This window comes from Carcharodon carcharias, chromosome 20 (assembly GCF_017639515.1).
Source record: "Carcharodon carcharias isolate sCarCar2 chromosome 20, sCarCar2.pri, whole genome shotgun sequence".
In the NCBI taxonomy this organism is placed as follows: domain Eukaryota; kingdom Metazoa; phylum Chordata; class Chondrichthyes; order Lamniformes; family Lamnidae; genus Carcharodon; species Carcharodon carcharias.
Genome location: NC_054486.1, coordinates 33,489,723 through 33,502,943, shown reverse-complemented (window position 1 = coordinate 33,502,943; position 13,221 = coordinate 33,489,723). Strand labels below are relative to the sequence as shown.

The window sequence follows — 13,221 nt, the reverse complement described above, 5'->3', positions numbered from 1 at the left end:
AAAAACACCTTTGTAAACAAGGGGGAGGTTCCTTGATGGAACCAGCAAGTCTGGGAAAGAGGGCATTAACTTCACTGGGGATATAACTTATTCATGCAAACCCCTGAATCAAAGGATTATTTTTGAAGGTAAAAGATCATTGGTATAAGTTTCTGTTTGGAACATCCCAGTATGCCGTGTTGCCATGGAAGTAGGTTGCAGGGAACTGCCCTTTTGTGTGGTGTTTATTTGTGTATTTCTCTCTCAAAAACAAGCAGCTGCAGCGGTAGTCTTGTATAGTCGGCAGCTTTCAGAGTCGAGGGAGCAAAAGAGACACATGTTAGCCAGGCTTGCACAATAAGCAGAGAAAGTACTAACTTTATCATTCACCATTTGGAATGCAGGTGGGAATTCACGCTCAGTTTGAATTCAGAGTTCATGAAGGGAAAAGAGGCCGGAAGATTTGCTTAGTTTGCAGCTAGAGGAAGAAACCTACAGTAACCCTCATAGTGAAAGGCAGTTAGCCTGGAAGCAGAATAGTAGAAAGCAGTCTGTGTCTGACCAAGTAAACGACAAGGACTGTAGAGGCCATTAGGAACCAGGGATGTTCCTGATTTTTAAATCACTGATCATGAACGTAATAAGGTCCAAGCTTCAGCTGAGAAGTCCACAGTTATGAGGTTTTTGAAGGAAGGTTAGAGGGTGCTAAGCCAAAAGCTAATGGAAGGGCGGGGGTGAAGGGTGGGGGTCTCCTGTTCAGCACCCTGCCGACAATTTCCATTGTCACCCCCAACCTGGCCTCCTGATCATGGCCTCCCCCTCGCTCCAACTTAGATCATTAACCGGCCTCCACCATGGCTCCCATTGGGGACTGACTGCTTTCCCTCTAATTGGCCAGAAAATCTTGGAGGCAGGATATCCTCCAACATGAGGCGGAAGCCACAACCTCAGGCAGTTAGTAGCCTGATGATCTTTAAATCTGGTCATGGCTCTCAGCCCAGTGGAGGTGGACTCACCCCCAACTTTACAGTCAGTGGGTGGGGCCACCATCACCTCAAAAAATTCTGGCCAGAGAGTGGGTTAATAAGACTGGCAGTAGGTGGGAGGTGGTGTTCCATAGGAATTGGTTCTGGGACCACTGTTGTTCACAATTTACATCAACGATTTAGACTCGGGAGATGGAAGTGACATTTGTAAATTTGCAGATGACATCAAATTGGGGGATATAATTAACATAAAACATTAATAAACATGCAAATGGGTATTAACTGACAAATGAATATCAATATAGGTAATTGGACGTGGTATATTTTGGTAAGAAGAACAAAGGGGCCACATACTAAGATAAGAGTTTGCCAGGACAGACTTGAAAAAAAAGATTCCACTTGTGGGAGAGACCAAAAAGGTAGAAATCAAAAATATAAGATAATTACTAATAAATCCAATATGGAATTTGGCAAAACTTATTTACTGTGAGAGTGGTTAAATGTGCGTAATGTGATACTACAGACAATAGTTCTGGCTAATAGCATTAATGAGGTTTACAAGAATGTTGCCAGGGTTAGAAAAGTGTAGCTACGAGGAGAGATTGGATAGGTTGGGGTTATTTTCCTTAGAACAAAGAAGGCTGAGAGGTGACTTGATTGAGATGTACAAAACTATGAGGCGAATAGATAGAGTGGGCAGGATAAAATTGTTTCCCTTGGTGGAGAATTCTAGAACCAGGGGACATAGATTCAAGATAAGTGGCAGAATGTGTAGGGGGAACATGAGGAAGAACTTTTTTACGCAGAGGGTAGTGGGTGTCTGGAATTCGCTGCCCAAGTTGGTGGTAGAGGCAGAAACTTTAAACTCTTTTAAAAAGTACCTGGATCTGCACCTAAAGTGCTGAAAGCTGCAGGGCTATGGGCCGGGTGCAGGAAAGTGGGATTAGAAAGGGCACCTGGGTGTCCTCGGGCTGGCATGGACAAGATGGGCCGAATGGTCTCCTTCTGTGCTGTAACTTTTCTATGGTTCTATAATTTAAGGAAAAGCTAGATAAGCATGAGAGGGAGAAGGGAATAGAAGGATTAGCTGAAGAGGAATGGGAGAATACTCACACACAGTGTGAACACTGGCATAAACCAGTTGGTCCGAAAGACCTGTTTATGTGCTGTAAAATGTAAGTATCACAACACAGACTGTAGACCAAACTTGGACATTCATTGTCAGTATAGCTCTGTACCACACAAAATTAATGCTCTCAGTCCTTGTTCACCCTTCCTCTTGTTAATATCTGTCCTGAATTAATACTCTCAGTTGCAGGTCTACCGTCCCCCCAATCCTATACCTGCCTCTGTAATAATAATACCCTGTTGTACATCCATCCTTCTTCTTGTTACTGTTCTTGCAGAATATGTAGTTATAAGTTTACATTCTGTCCTGTAACTTTCTCCAGAACTAATACTCTCAGTTGCAGATTTAATCGTTGTCCGGTTGCTGTCTCTAGAATTAATACTCAGTTGCACATCTACATTTCCTCCTCTTGCCATCACTCCAAAACTAACACTCCCTCACTGCGAAGGAAGCCTTTCTTGTCTCTGATTCTATTTCAGGAAGCTTTGAAGAGCTCACAAATTCTGTGCATGGGGAAGTGAGGCCCGCTGGCCTGTTCTGAGTAGGCAAGTGTACATTGTTTGCGCTAGATGTTTGCTGCTCTATGATATTACAGCTCACATACTGTCCTCTCACTGAGTGGACCCAGGATGAGACAGACTTGCTTCAAAGTCTCTGGTTCTGGTGTGTCGAAGAGATGCTGGATGATTCTGTTGACTACGGGATAGCTGCCATCGCCATTAAGAGCCAGGCTTTGTGCTGCAATCCAACAATCAGCTACATTTCCTGTAAGACAAAAAGTAACAAATAACCTTTGAGGTCCTCGCCTGAGCTCAGCTCACCCAACACCGACCAGAGATCAAATGTGGAGCCTTGCTGCTTCATATTCACCTTGGAGAAAAGGAGGTTGAAGGGAGGTTTGATAGAGGTGTAGAAAATTATGACAGGTTTAGATAAGGAGACAAAGATAAGCTGTTCCTATTAGCTGATGGCACAAGGGTCAGGGGACACAGATTTAAGGCCTGGAGCAAGTGATGCAGAGGGGATGTGAAGAAAAACATTCTTATGCAATGGGTGATAAAAGGTGGAACTCGCTACCTATGAGGGTAATGGAAGCAAAGATAATGAATGATTTCAAAAGGAAATTGGCTGGGTAATTGAGGAAAATGAACTTGAACAGCTATGGGGATACAGCAGGGGGATTGGGACTGATTGGATTGTTCTACGGAGAACCAGCATGGACTCGATGGGCCAAATGGTCTCCTCCAGTGCCATTATGATTCTATATTCTTCTGCACCATCTGGCGTACCCTGACACTAAACCAGTAGTCGGAAGGAATTGAACAAATTAAAAGACTTACGTCAGCTGTGATTCAGTTGTAGAAGTCATGTCTCAATTCAGAAGGTTGTTGGTCCAAGTCCTACCCCAGAGATTTGAGTGCAAAATCTAGTCAGACGCCCCAGTGCAGATTTGAGGGAGTGCTGCACTGTTGGAAGTGTCATCTTTTGGATGAGAAATTAAACCGAAGTAGTCTCTCTCATGTTCCAGTAGAAGATTGCATAGCACTGCTCGAGGAACACCAGGGGAGTCATTCCCAGTCTCCTGGCCAACATTTATCCCTCAACCGATATGTCAAGAAAATAGATGATCTGCTATGACTGCTATTGGCTGCTATGTTTGCCATATTTGAAGAGTGACTACACTTCAGAAGCAGCAGTGAGACCAGAAGCAGAGCAAGACCAGTGAGCATATAAAGAGCAGTACCTAAGGCCTGTCACAGCAACACCGAGAACAAGAGCAGAGTGAGACTGGCAGGGGTACAATTAGCTGATACCTGAGACCTGAGACAGCAGCAACGAGAGTAGGAGCAGAGTGAGATTGGGGGGGTGGGAGATGGTATAAGGAGCTCAGTGAGAGTTGACACACTGCATTCAGAAGAAGAAAATAACCAAAGCATTATGTACCTGGAATGCAAGTAAGTGATTGGTTGGTAAGTATTCTTTATCCTTTACTTTCCTCTCTAAGCTAGGGCATTGGTTTAAACTAGGAGCCAGGAAATTAAAAAAATTAAATCAGGGTAAGTATAACACCAAGTGAATAAATGAGTTTGAGCAGAGTAGGCCTAGAGGCATTCATTGAAATTAATAGTTTAAACAATGGACTAACTAGATACTAAAAGAGAGAATGGGGATCTTTTTTGGATCATGGATGCACAGCTGAGACCTGCTGTTTGCAATTCCTGCACCACGTGGAAACTTCATGATATTCTGGACCAGATTTTCACCAAGTCAGGACGATTCAGTAGACCTTTAAAAATGGCAGGCGGACCTAGTAGCAGAAGTCCTGTATCCAATTCTGGCAGATCCCACTTTTGCCACCAGGGGGAAGATAGTGGGGCATGAAACACAAATCTGCTAGGCTATTTGAAATTAGTATTGAGTTCAAATACACGCCATTTTTGCTGTTCCAAGGGCCTTAACCCGTAGCATGAGAACCGATTTTATGGAAGAGGTGTCAACGCTTGTGAAGGGCGGATTTAAGATCTGTTGAAGTGTCACAATCTGAAGTGATTTAAATCCCCAGTCGTTTAAAGCTAAAAATGAGTCTGCAGCTTTCACTTGAAATACAAAACAGACACCCGCTGCTAAGGTCCACAGAATGATAGGCCATCTGGTGTAGCTTAGAAAAAACCGTTAGCCATCTGTTTTTGCAATTTTAATAGGCTCCATTTGTTTATATTTCTCAAGGTTTGTTATTACACCTAAGCAGTTTTTGAATGCTTTGCTGAGTTTCAAAGGTCCGGAACTACTTATCTCAGCAAAGGTCTGTATAGACATTTTGATTGACAGTTTTCAGAGGTTATTAAAGGATTAGCTTTCTTTGATGTGGTTAGTGAACATAAGAAATAGGAGGAGTAGGCCATTTGGTTTGTCAAGCCTGGTCTGCCATTCAATCAGATCATGGCTGGGGAAGAAAATTCCAAAGATTAACGGCTCTCTGAGAGAAGAAATTCCTCTTCATCTCCAGCTTCAAAGAGAGACCCCTTATATTTAAACTGTGCCCCCTAGTTCTAGATTCCACCATGAGAGGAAACATTCTTTCAGCATCTAAAACAAAAACAGAATTACCTGGAAAAACTCAGCAGGTCTGGCAGCATCGGTGGAGAAGAAAAGAGTTGACGTTTCAAGTCCTCATTACCCTTCAACAGAACTGGGTGAATCCAAGGAGAGGGGTGAAATATAAGCTGGTTTAAGGGGAGCAGGGGGGGGGTGGTGGTTGGGTGGGGGGAGAGAAGTGGAGGGGGGTGGTATGGTTGTAGGGACAAGCAAGCAGTGATAGGAGCAGATAATCAAAAAATGTCACAGACAAAAGAACAAAAGAACACAGAGGAGTTGAAGTTGGTGATATTATCTAAATGAATGTGCTAATTAAGAATGGCTGGTAGGGCACATAATTAATAATAATTAGTACATTCGTTTAGATAATATCACCAACTTCAACACCTGTGTTCTTTTGTTCTTTTGTCTGTGACATCTTTTGATTATCTGCTCCTATCACTGCTTGCTGGTCCCTACAACCACACCACCCCCCTCTACTTCTCTCCCCCAACCCAACCACACCGCCCCCCCCCCCCACCACCCAACCCGCCCCCCCTTAAACCAGCTTATATTTCACCCCTTCCTTGGATTCAGCCAGTTCTGTTGAAGGGTCATGAGGACTCGAAACGTCAACTCTTTTCTTCTCCACCGATGCTGCCAGCCCTGCTGAGTTTTTCCAGGTAATTCTGTTTTTGTTTTGGATTTCCAGCATCCGCGGTTTTTTATTTTTATCATATTATTTTTTTTCTCTCAGCATCTATCCTGTCAAGCCCCCTCAGAATCTTATATGTTTCAGTAAGATCACCTCTCATTCTTCTAAACTCCAAAGTGTATGGGCCCAATCTACTAAACATTTCATCATAAGACAAACACCTCATCCCAGGAATCTGCCTAGTGAAGCTTCTCTGAATTGTTTCCAATAAAAGTATATCCCTCCTTAAGTAAGGTGACCAAAATTGTACACAGTACTCGAGATGTGGTCTCACCGTACAATTGTAGCAAAACTTCACTACTCTTATATTCCATCCCTCTTGCAATAAACGCCAATGTTCTGTTTCCCTTCCCAATTACTTGCTATACTTGCATACTGACCTTTTGTGGTTCATGTACAAGGCTACCAGGTCCCTCTGTACTAATACCTCTCCATTTAAATAATATTCTTTTTTTTATTCTTCAAATTGAACAATCTCACATTTTCCCACATTATACTCCATCTGCCAAATTTTTGCCCACTCACTTAACCTCTCTATATCCCTCTGTAGACTGCTTGTATCTTCCTGACACCTTGCTTTCCTACCTATGTTTGTATCATCAGCAAATTTGGCTACAATACAGTCAATTCCTTCATCCAAGTTATTAATACACATTGTAAAGAGTTGAGGACCCAGCATTGATCCCTGTGGCACTCCACTAGTTAAAGTTTGCCATCCTGAAAATGACCCATTAATCCCAACTCTCTGTTTCCCACTAGTTGGCCAGTCTTCTATCCATGCTAAAATAACACCTGCAACACCATGAGCTCTTATTTTGTGTAATCTTTTATGTGGCACCTTATCGAGTGCCTTTTGGAAATCTAAATACATTATATCTACTGGCTCCCCTTAATCGACCCTGTGTGTTACATCCTCAAAAAAATAAATAAATGCCTGTTTATAGAATGCATTGATCACTTGAGGGGGTTTACATTTTCAGGATGGGTTTAATGATCGAGATTTTTTCAATATCAAGTGCGTTTGAATGAGACCCCCATTAGATTCTTTGAAGTTTAATTTTTTTTCATCACCACATGACTCCTGATGTCTGCCCATAAAGGGTACTAGCTGAGTGACTATGGAGGATACAAGGAGGGCATGGGGGGGTATAAGGAGCCATGGAGCAAATGAGGGGGTATGAAGGGCATAGGAGGGGGCATGGGGGTATGAGGGGGTATGTGGGCACATGAGTATATGAGGGGACATGGGGGTATGAGTGGGACATGGGGTGGGTGTGAGTGATGAGGGCTAGAGGGCCTAACAGCCTTTAAAACAACTGGGCCAAAATCCCAGAGAAATGAGGCTGGACTTCTAACCACAGAGATAAAAACAAAAAACTGCGGATGCTGGAAATCCAAAACAAAAACAAAATTACCTGGAAAAACTCAGTAGGTCTGGCAGCATTGGCGGAGAAGAAGAGTTGACGTTTCGAGTCCTCACGTTCTGTTGAAGAGTCATGAGGACTCGAAACATCAACTCTTTTCTTCTCCGCCGATGCTGCCAGACCTGCTGAGTTTTTCCAGGTAATTCTGTTTTTGTTTTGGACTTCTAACCAGCCTGTCTCAACTCTTTCCAACATTCATGGCCACCTCTGAACTGCCTCCAGAGGATGTGAGCCTGACTTCACCATGCCCTCGCACAAAAATATAGTGGGCAGGAGATCTTTTAATGGAAATTTGTCCAATCGATCTTCCTGCCTCATTAGTGAAAATCCAGCCCTTTGTGTGTCTTGGATTGCACTGTTGCTAAATAATCGGACTGCTTAGCCAACATTTAGTACCAGGAGAGTACAAGTTTCCTCCATTTAAATATTGGGCAGGCTAAAGCCATTGTTTCCAGTCTTCCCTCCAAACTGTGTTCCCTAGTACCAACTCCATCTTTCTTTCTGGCAACAGTCTGAGAGTGTTCCAGTTTGTTTGCAGCCTTGGTGTCGCATTTATCTGGAGATGAGCATCCAACCTCATGTGTGCCATTACGAAGACCACCTATTTCCACATTCATAACATCACCCGACTTCACCCATCTCAGCTTATCCGCTGTGGAAACCCCTTATTCATGCCTTTGTTGCCTCTCAACTTGACTGTTCCAATGCACTCCTGGCTGGTCTCCCACACTCTATCCAATCTATGACGCCGAGGTCACCCAAAACTCTGCTGCCATGCCTTAACTCGCACCAGGTCCTGTTCCCCAGTCACCTCTGTGCTCTTTGGTTCCCAGTCAAGCAACATCTTGATTTTAAAATTCTCATAATTGTCTTCAAATTCCTCCATGGTCTTGTCCTTTGCTATCTCTGTAATCTCCTCCCCACAACCCTCTGAGATATCTGCGCTTTTCTAATTTCTGCCTTTTGAGCTCTGGAATTCCATCCCTTCACCTCTGTACTGCGCTTTCCTCCTTTAAGACACTTCTTTGACCATTTGGTCATCTGGCCCAGTATCTCCTTATGTGGCTCGGTGTCACATTTTGTTTTATTACACTGCTGTGAAGCACTTGGGGTGTTTTAATACTTTAAAAGTGCTTTATAAATATAAGTTGTTGTTGCTATTGTTGTTGGTGCTGTTGCTGGGGGAACCAGATGTATAGGAAGTGTTCCAAGTTGCTTGAGCTCCAGCTGAGGCTAAGAGTGAGGGGCAGCTGGAATTACTGTAGTGCGTATGACAGCCTGAGGGTTCCCTGCATCGTACCATTCAAGAGGGGGTCACGCCACGGGCAGAGAGATCAAGATAGTAGATAGATGGCCATCTGGACAAGTACAAAGAGTCAGGAAGTGCAAGAGTCTTCAGGGTATGTGCCACTCTCCAACCAGTACTCAGCACTGGAAACAGCAGGGCCTGAAGACTCCTTGATGGAATGCAGTCCAGGTTATGGTACTGATGAGCAAGGAACTGCACAGGAGGGAACAGCAAAGTGTTCTGATATTACTTTAAGAAAATATGCAAATGAGCAAGTAGCCAGGATGTAGAGCAGCCTGTGCAGTGTGGTGTAATTGCATTGAGTCAGTCCATGACCCACGGCAGATATACCCAGCCAGATTCGATGCTATGGGAAACTTCAGAGGTGATGCTGTACTACAGCTCAGAGAAGGTGCTATTCCACCCATTGACCCTGCTAAAAAGTGTAGTGTGCACATAAGAAATTTAAGAATGAGTTGGATGGCATAGAACAAGCAAGACGACTGGCAAGGGATCCCTGTGGCCAGGGATCAACAACAATATTGAGAAGGTAGTGAGGATGTGCGAAGCATGCCAGAGACACCAACCAAATCAACACAAAGAATCTCTACACCCTCTCAGAATTCCATCGTATCCTTGGTCTAAAATAGCAACAGATTTATTTATTTATTTATTGATGACTTTCTGCTAATTACTGATAACTTTCCCTAGTTTCAAGTCATCAGACAACTGAAGGATACCTCAAGTGTGTCCACGGTGGACACAATGAGTGAAGTATCCAGTTCGCTCGTTGTGCCTAAAGGGATCGTATCAGACAATGACTCACAGACGTCTCAGGGGCAAGTGTGCTAAATGGGGCATAAACCATGTCACAGCCTCACCACACTATTCCAAATCCAATGGTCTTGCCGAGCGAATAGTTCACACCATAAAGGCATTAATCATGAAGTGCAGGGAAATGCAGGGAAACAAATCAAGATCTCTGCATTGCCATGGCACACTTGAGAACAATATCATTAGATATGGGCTTACCTGTCACCAGGGGAAATCATGTTTGGAAGGCAGGATAGAACAACTTTGCCAAGCCATCACCTGTCCCAATTCTCAGAGATACAGGAGATAAACAGGGGAGAATGAAGACGGCACACAACCAACATGCAAGTGTGGAATGGCCTAGTATGCACATAGGACAGAAGGTTCAGGTCATACATCCCACCCAGGGAACCTGGTCACCCATAGAAGTATCCAAAGTGTTCAGTGAACCTAGATCCTATGAAATGACAACACTGAATGAGAGACATTAAGACTCATAGACGTTTACAGCACAAAGGAGGCTATTCGGCCCATCATGTCTGCACCAGTCAACAAATCCCATTTTCCAGCACTTGGCCCACAGCCCATACACAGAAACAGAAGCCAGCTAAGGGAATTGTACAACTGTATAACACCCAACACTCCAATTGCATCTAAAACACACCCAAAGATGAACTCAGAAAGTGAAATTGTGGAAAACAGCCATGAAAATAATTAACACTCCAATAACACATCCAGCCAACACACTTACAAGTCAACAACACCTAAGGGACAAGTGTATATCTCAAGATGGTCATGCCATCATGAGGTCTGGGAGGATTAGCAAACAGAGATCTTACTTCTCATGTAAATAGCTTTCATAACCACACTATTGTGCATGTATTTTTACTCTTAATGTATGTAATGTTATTTTTGGGGAAAGGACATGCTGTGATATAATTTTAAGGGAATATGCAAATAATCAAATGGTCAGGATGTAGAGTAGCATGTGATTAGCAGCAGCTAGTAGTGTGGTGTAGAAATTGTAGCTGTGCTGTCCTTGTGAGTAATAATTGCTGAATCCAAGAAGTAGATCTACCTGCTGAGCCATCCTGTACTTTTTTTCAAATAAACCAAACCTACGTATAGTTTACCAGTCCTGATGTGAGATTCCTGAGTTTGTGTAAAGCAGACAGAAATGCAACACAAAGCACAGAAATGCAATCATAGTAGAAGGTTCGATAGTTAGGGGGACAAACAGCATTTTTGTAACTAACATCATGAGTCCTGTACATTGGGTGCCTCCCCGGTGCCAGATTAAGGACATTACAAAGAGGGTGCAGAATACTCTGCAGAGGTAAGAAAGTGAGCCAGAAATTGTGGCACATGTTGGCCCAATGGTACACACAGAAAAGATGTTGAGATCCTTTGATCAGATTTGAAGGGGCTTGGGAGGAAGTTAAAAGGTAGGATTTTCAACGCAGTAGTCTCTGGATAATTTCTAGTACCACACTCTAGCAAGATAGGGAGGAGCAATGTGTAACTTCAGGGACAGGAGGGAGCGCTACTGATTCTTGGGGCTTTGGGATCAGTTCAGGAGCAGGGGGCACCTATTCAAAAGGGATGGGTTGCAATTCAACTGGACTGGGCCCAATATCTTTGCAGGAAGGTTCACTAGTGTGGTTGGAGATGGTTTAAACAAAATTGGCAGGGGCTGGGCAACAGAAAATAGAAGTTGAAAACAGTCATAAGGAGTGAGAGTGTTCGATTGTAGTAGAGAAGTAAGTAAAACCATATTAGATAAGAGCAGACTAAGAGGGCTACAAAGAGTACAAAGACAGGTTTAGAATGTATGTACGTAAATGTACAAAGTATATGAATTAGGTTGGTGAACTACGAGCACAAATAGCCATGTGGGACTATGATGTAGTAGCAATAACGAAAACACGACTTAAAAATAATGAGGACTGGGCACTTAATATTCAGATGCATCACATTCAGAAAAGATAAGGAAGGAAAAATGCAGGTGGGGAAGACATTGTATAGTTGGATAGAGTGGATGTCCTTGAGGGGACAGAAGCCATTTGATTTGAGTTGAGAAGCCACGGTGGGGTTGCTTATAGGCCTCCAGATAGTGAAAGAGAAAGAGGAGCAAATCTGCACTGAAATCACAGGGATGCCCAAGAACTTTTGAGTGATATTGGGAGACTTTACTTACCAAATATCAACTGGGATAAAATTAAAGGGCAAGGAGGGGGAGGAATTTCTAAAATGTGCTCAGAAGAACTTCTATGTATCAGTGTTCACTGAAGATGCTGACAAAATACCAGTAGAAGCAGAGATGATAGAGCAATGGATGGGATAAAAATTGATAGGAAGAATGTACTGGAAAGGTTGGTTATGTTTAAAGTTGATAAATCGCCTGTTCTACATGGCTTATGTCCCAGGTTGCTTAGAGAAGTGAAAATAAAAATAACAGAAGGGCTTGTCATAATCTTTCAAGATTCCCTAAATAAGGTGGGAGGTGCTAGAGAATTGGAAAGTGGCAAATGTGACACCTTTGTTCAAGAAAGGGTGTAAGGACATTCCTAGTAACTACAGGATGGTCAGTTTATCAGCAGTGGGTAAAGCTTTAGAAACAATAATTGGAAAAATTAACAAGCTCTTGCTGAGGTTTGAATTAATTAAGTAGAGCCAGCATGAAATTGTAAAAGGCTGATCATGTTTGACTAATCTAATTGAAGTAACAGAAAAGGTTGATGACAGGGATGCAGCAGATGTTTTCTACATGGATTTTAAGGAAGTGTCTGCCAAAATTTGACAAAATTGAGGCTCATGGAATAGGTGAGTCAATGTCAGCTTGGCTGAAAAAATTGGCTTAAGGACAGAAAACAGCGAGTCATGGTAAATGGTTGTTTTTCAGTCTGGAGGATAATAGATAGTAACGTTCCCCAAGGGTCAATGCTAGGACCACAGCCTTTTTTGGTAAATAAGACTTGCTTGGGTATTAGAATTCAAAGTAAAGTTTCAAAATTTGTCATTGATTCCAAACTTGGAGCTGTGGTAAATAGTGAGTAGGGTACCAATCAAATCAACAGGATTTGGATAGGCGAGCAGAATGGACAGACAAATGGCAGTTTGAATTTAATACAGAGAAGTGCAAGGTGATGCATTTTGGCAGAAGGGATGGGGAGGAGAGACAAGATAGATTTAATGGCACAGTTCTACAGTGTGTGCAGAAACAGAGGGACCTGTGATTGCAATGTGCATAGATTTTTGAAGGTGGCAGGACATATTGAGTGAGTAGTTAACAATGCTTTGGGCTTTTGGGCTACATAAGTAGAAGTCTTGAGTACAAAAGCAGTTATGTTGAACCTTTATAAAGATCAGGTAGGTCACAACTAGAGTATTACATCCAATTCTGAATGTGAAAGTCCTTGAGACAATGCAGAAGAGATTTACAACAATGGTTCTAGGGATGAATGATTTTAGCTACAAAGTTAGTTTGGAGAAGTTGGTGCCTTGGAGCAAAAGAGGTTGAAGGGAGATTTGAAAGAGGTGTCCAAGATTGTGTGGTTTAGTTAAGATAGACAAAGACAAGCTGTTCCCATTAGCTGATGATACAAGGACTATGGACAATGGATGTAAGGTTTTGGGCAAGAGACACAGGGGGATTGTAAGGAAAAACTTTCACGCAGAGACAGGTGACCTGGAACTTTCTGTTCACGAAGACGATGGTAGCAGAGGCAATCAATGATTTCAAAACAGAACTGGATGAGCACTTGAAGGAAATAAACTTGGAGGGCTATGGAGGGTGGAGTAGGGCAAATGGG

At 42.9% G+C, this 13,221-nt stretch overlaps 1 protein-coding gene across 1 annotated transcript in view; it reads right to left on the bottom strand.

The window, feature by feature from the left end:
• heatr4 (HEAT repeat containing 4) overlaps positions 1-13,221 on the bottom strand; it is an 84,681-nt gene that overhangs the window by 31,840 nt on the left and 39,620 nt on the right. The window contains exon 7 of the mRNA XM_041214168.1: positions 2,735-2,859. Coding sequence (XP_041070102.1) covers positions 2,735-2,859 — 125 coding nt within the window. The remainder of the gene's footprint in view (positions 1-2,734; positions 2,860-13,221) is intronic.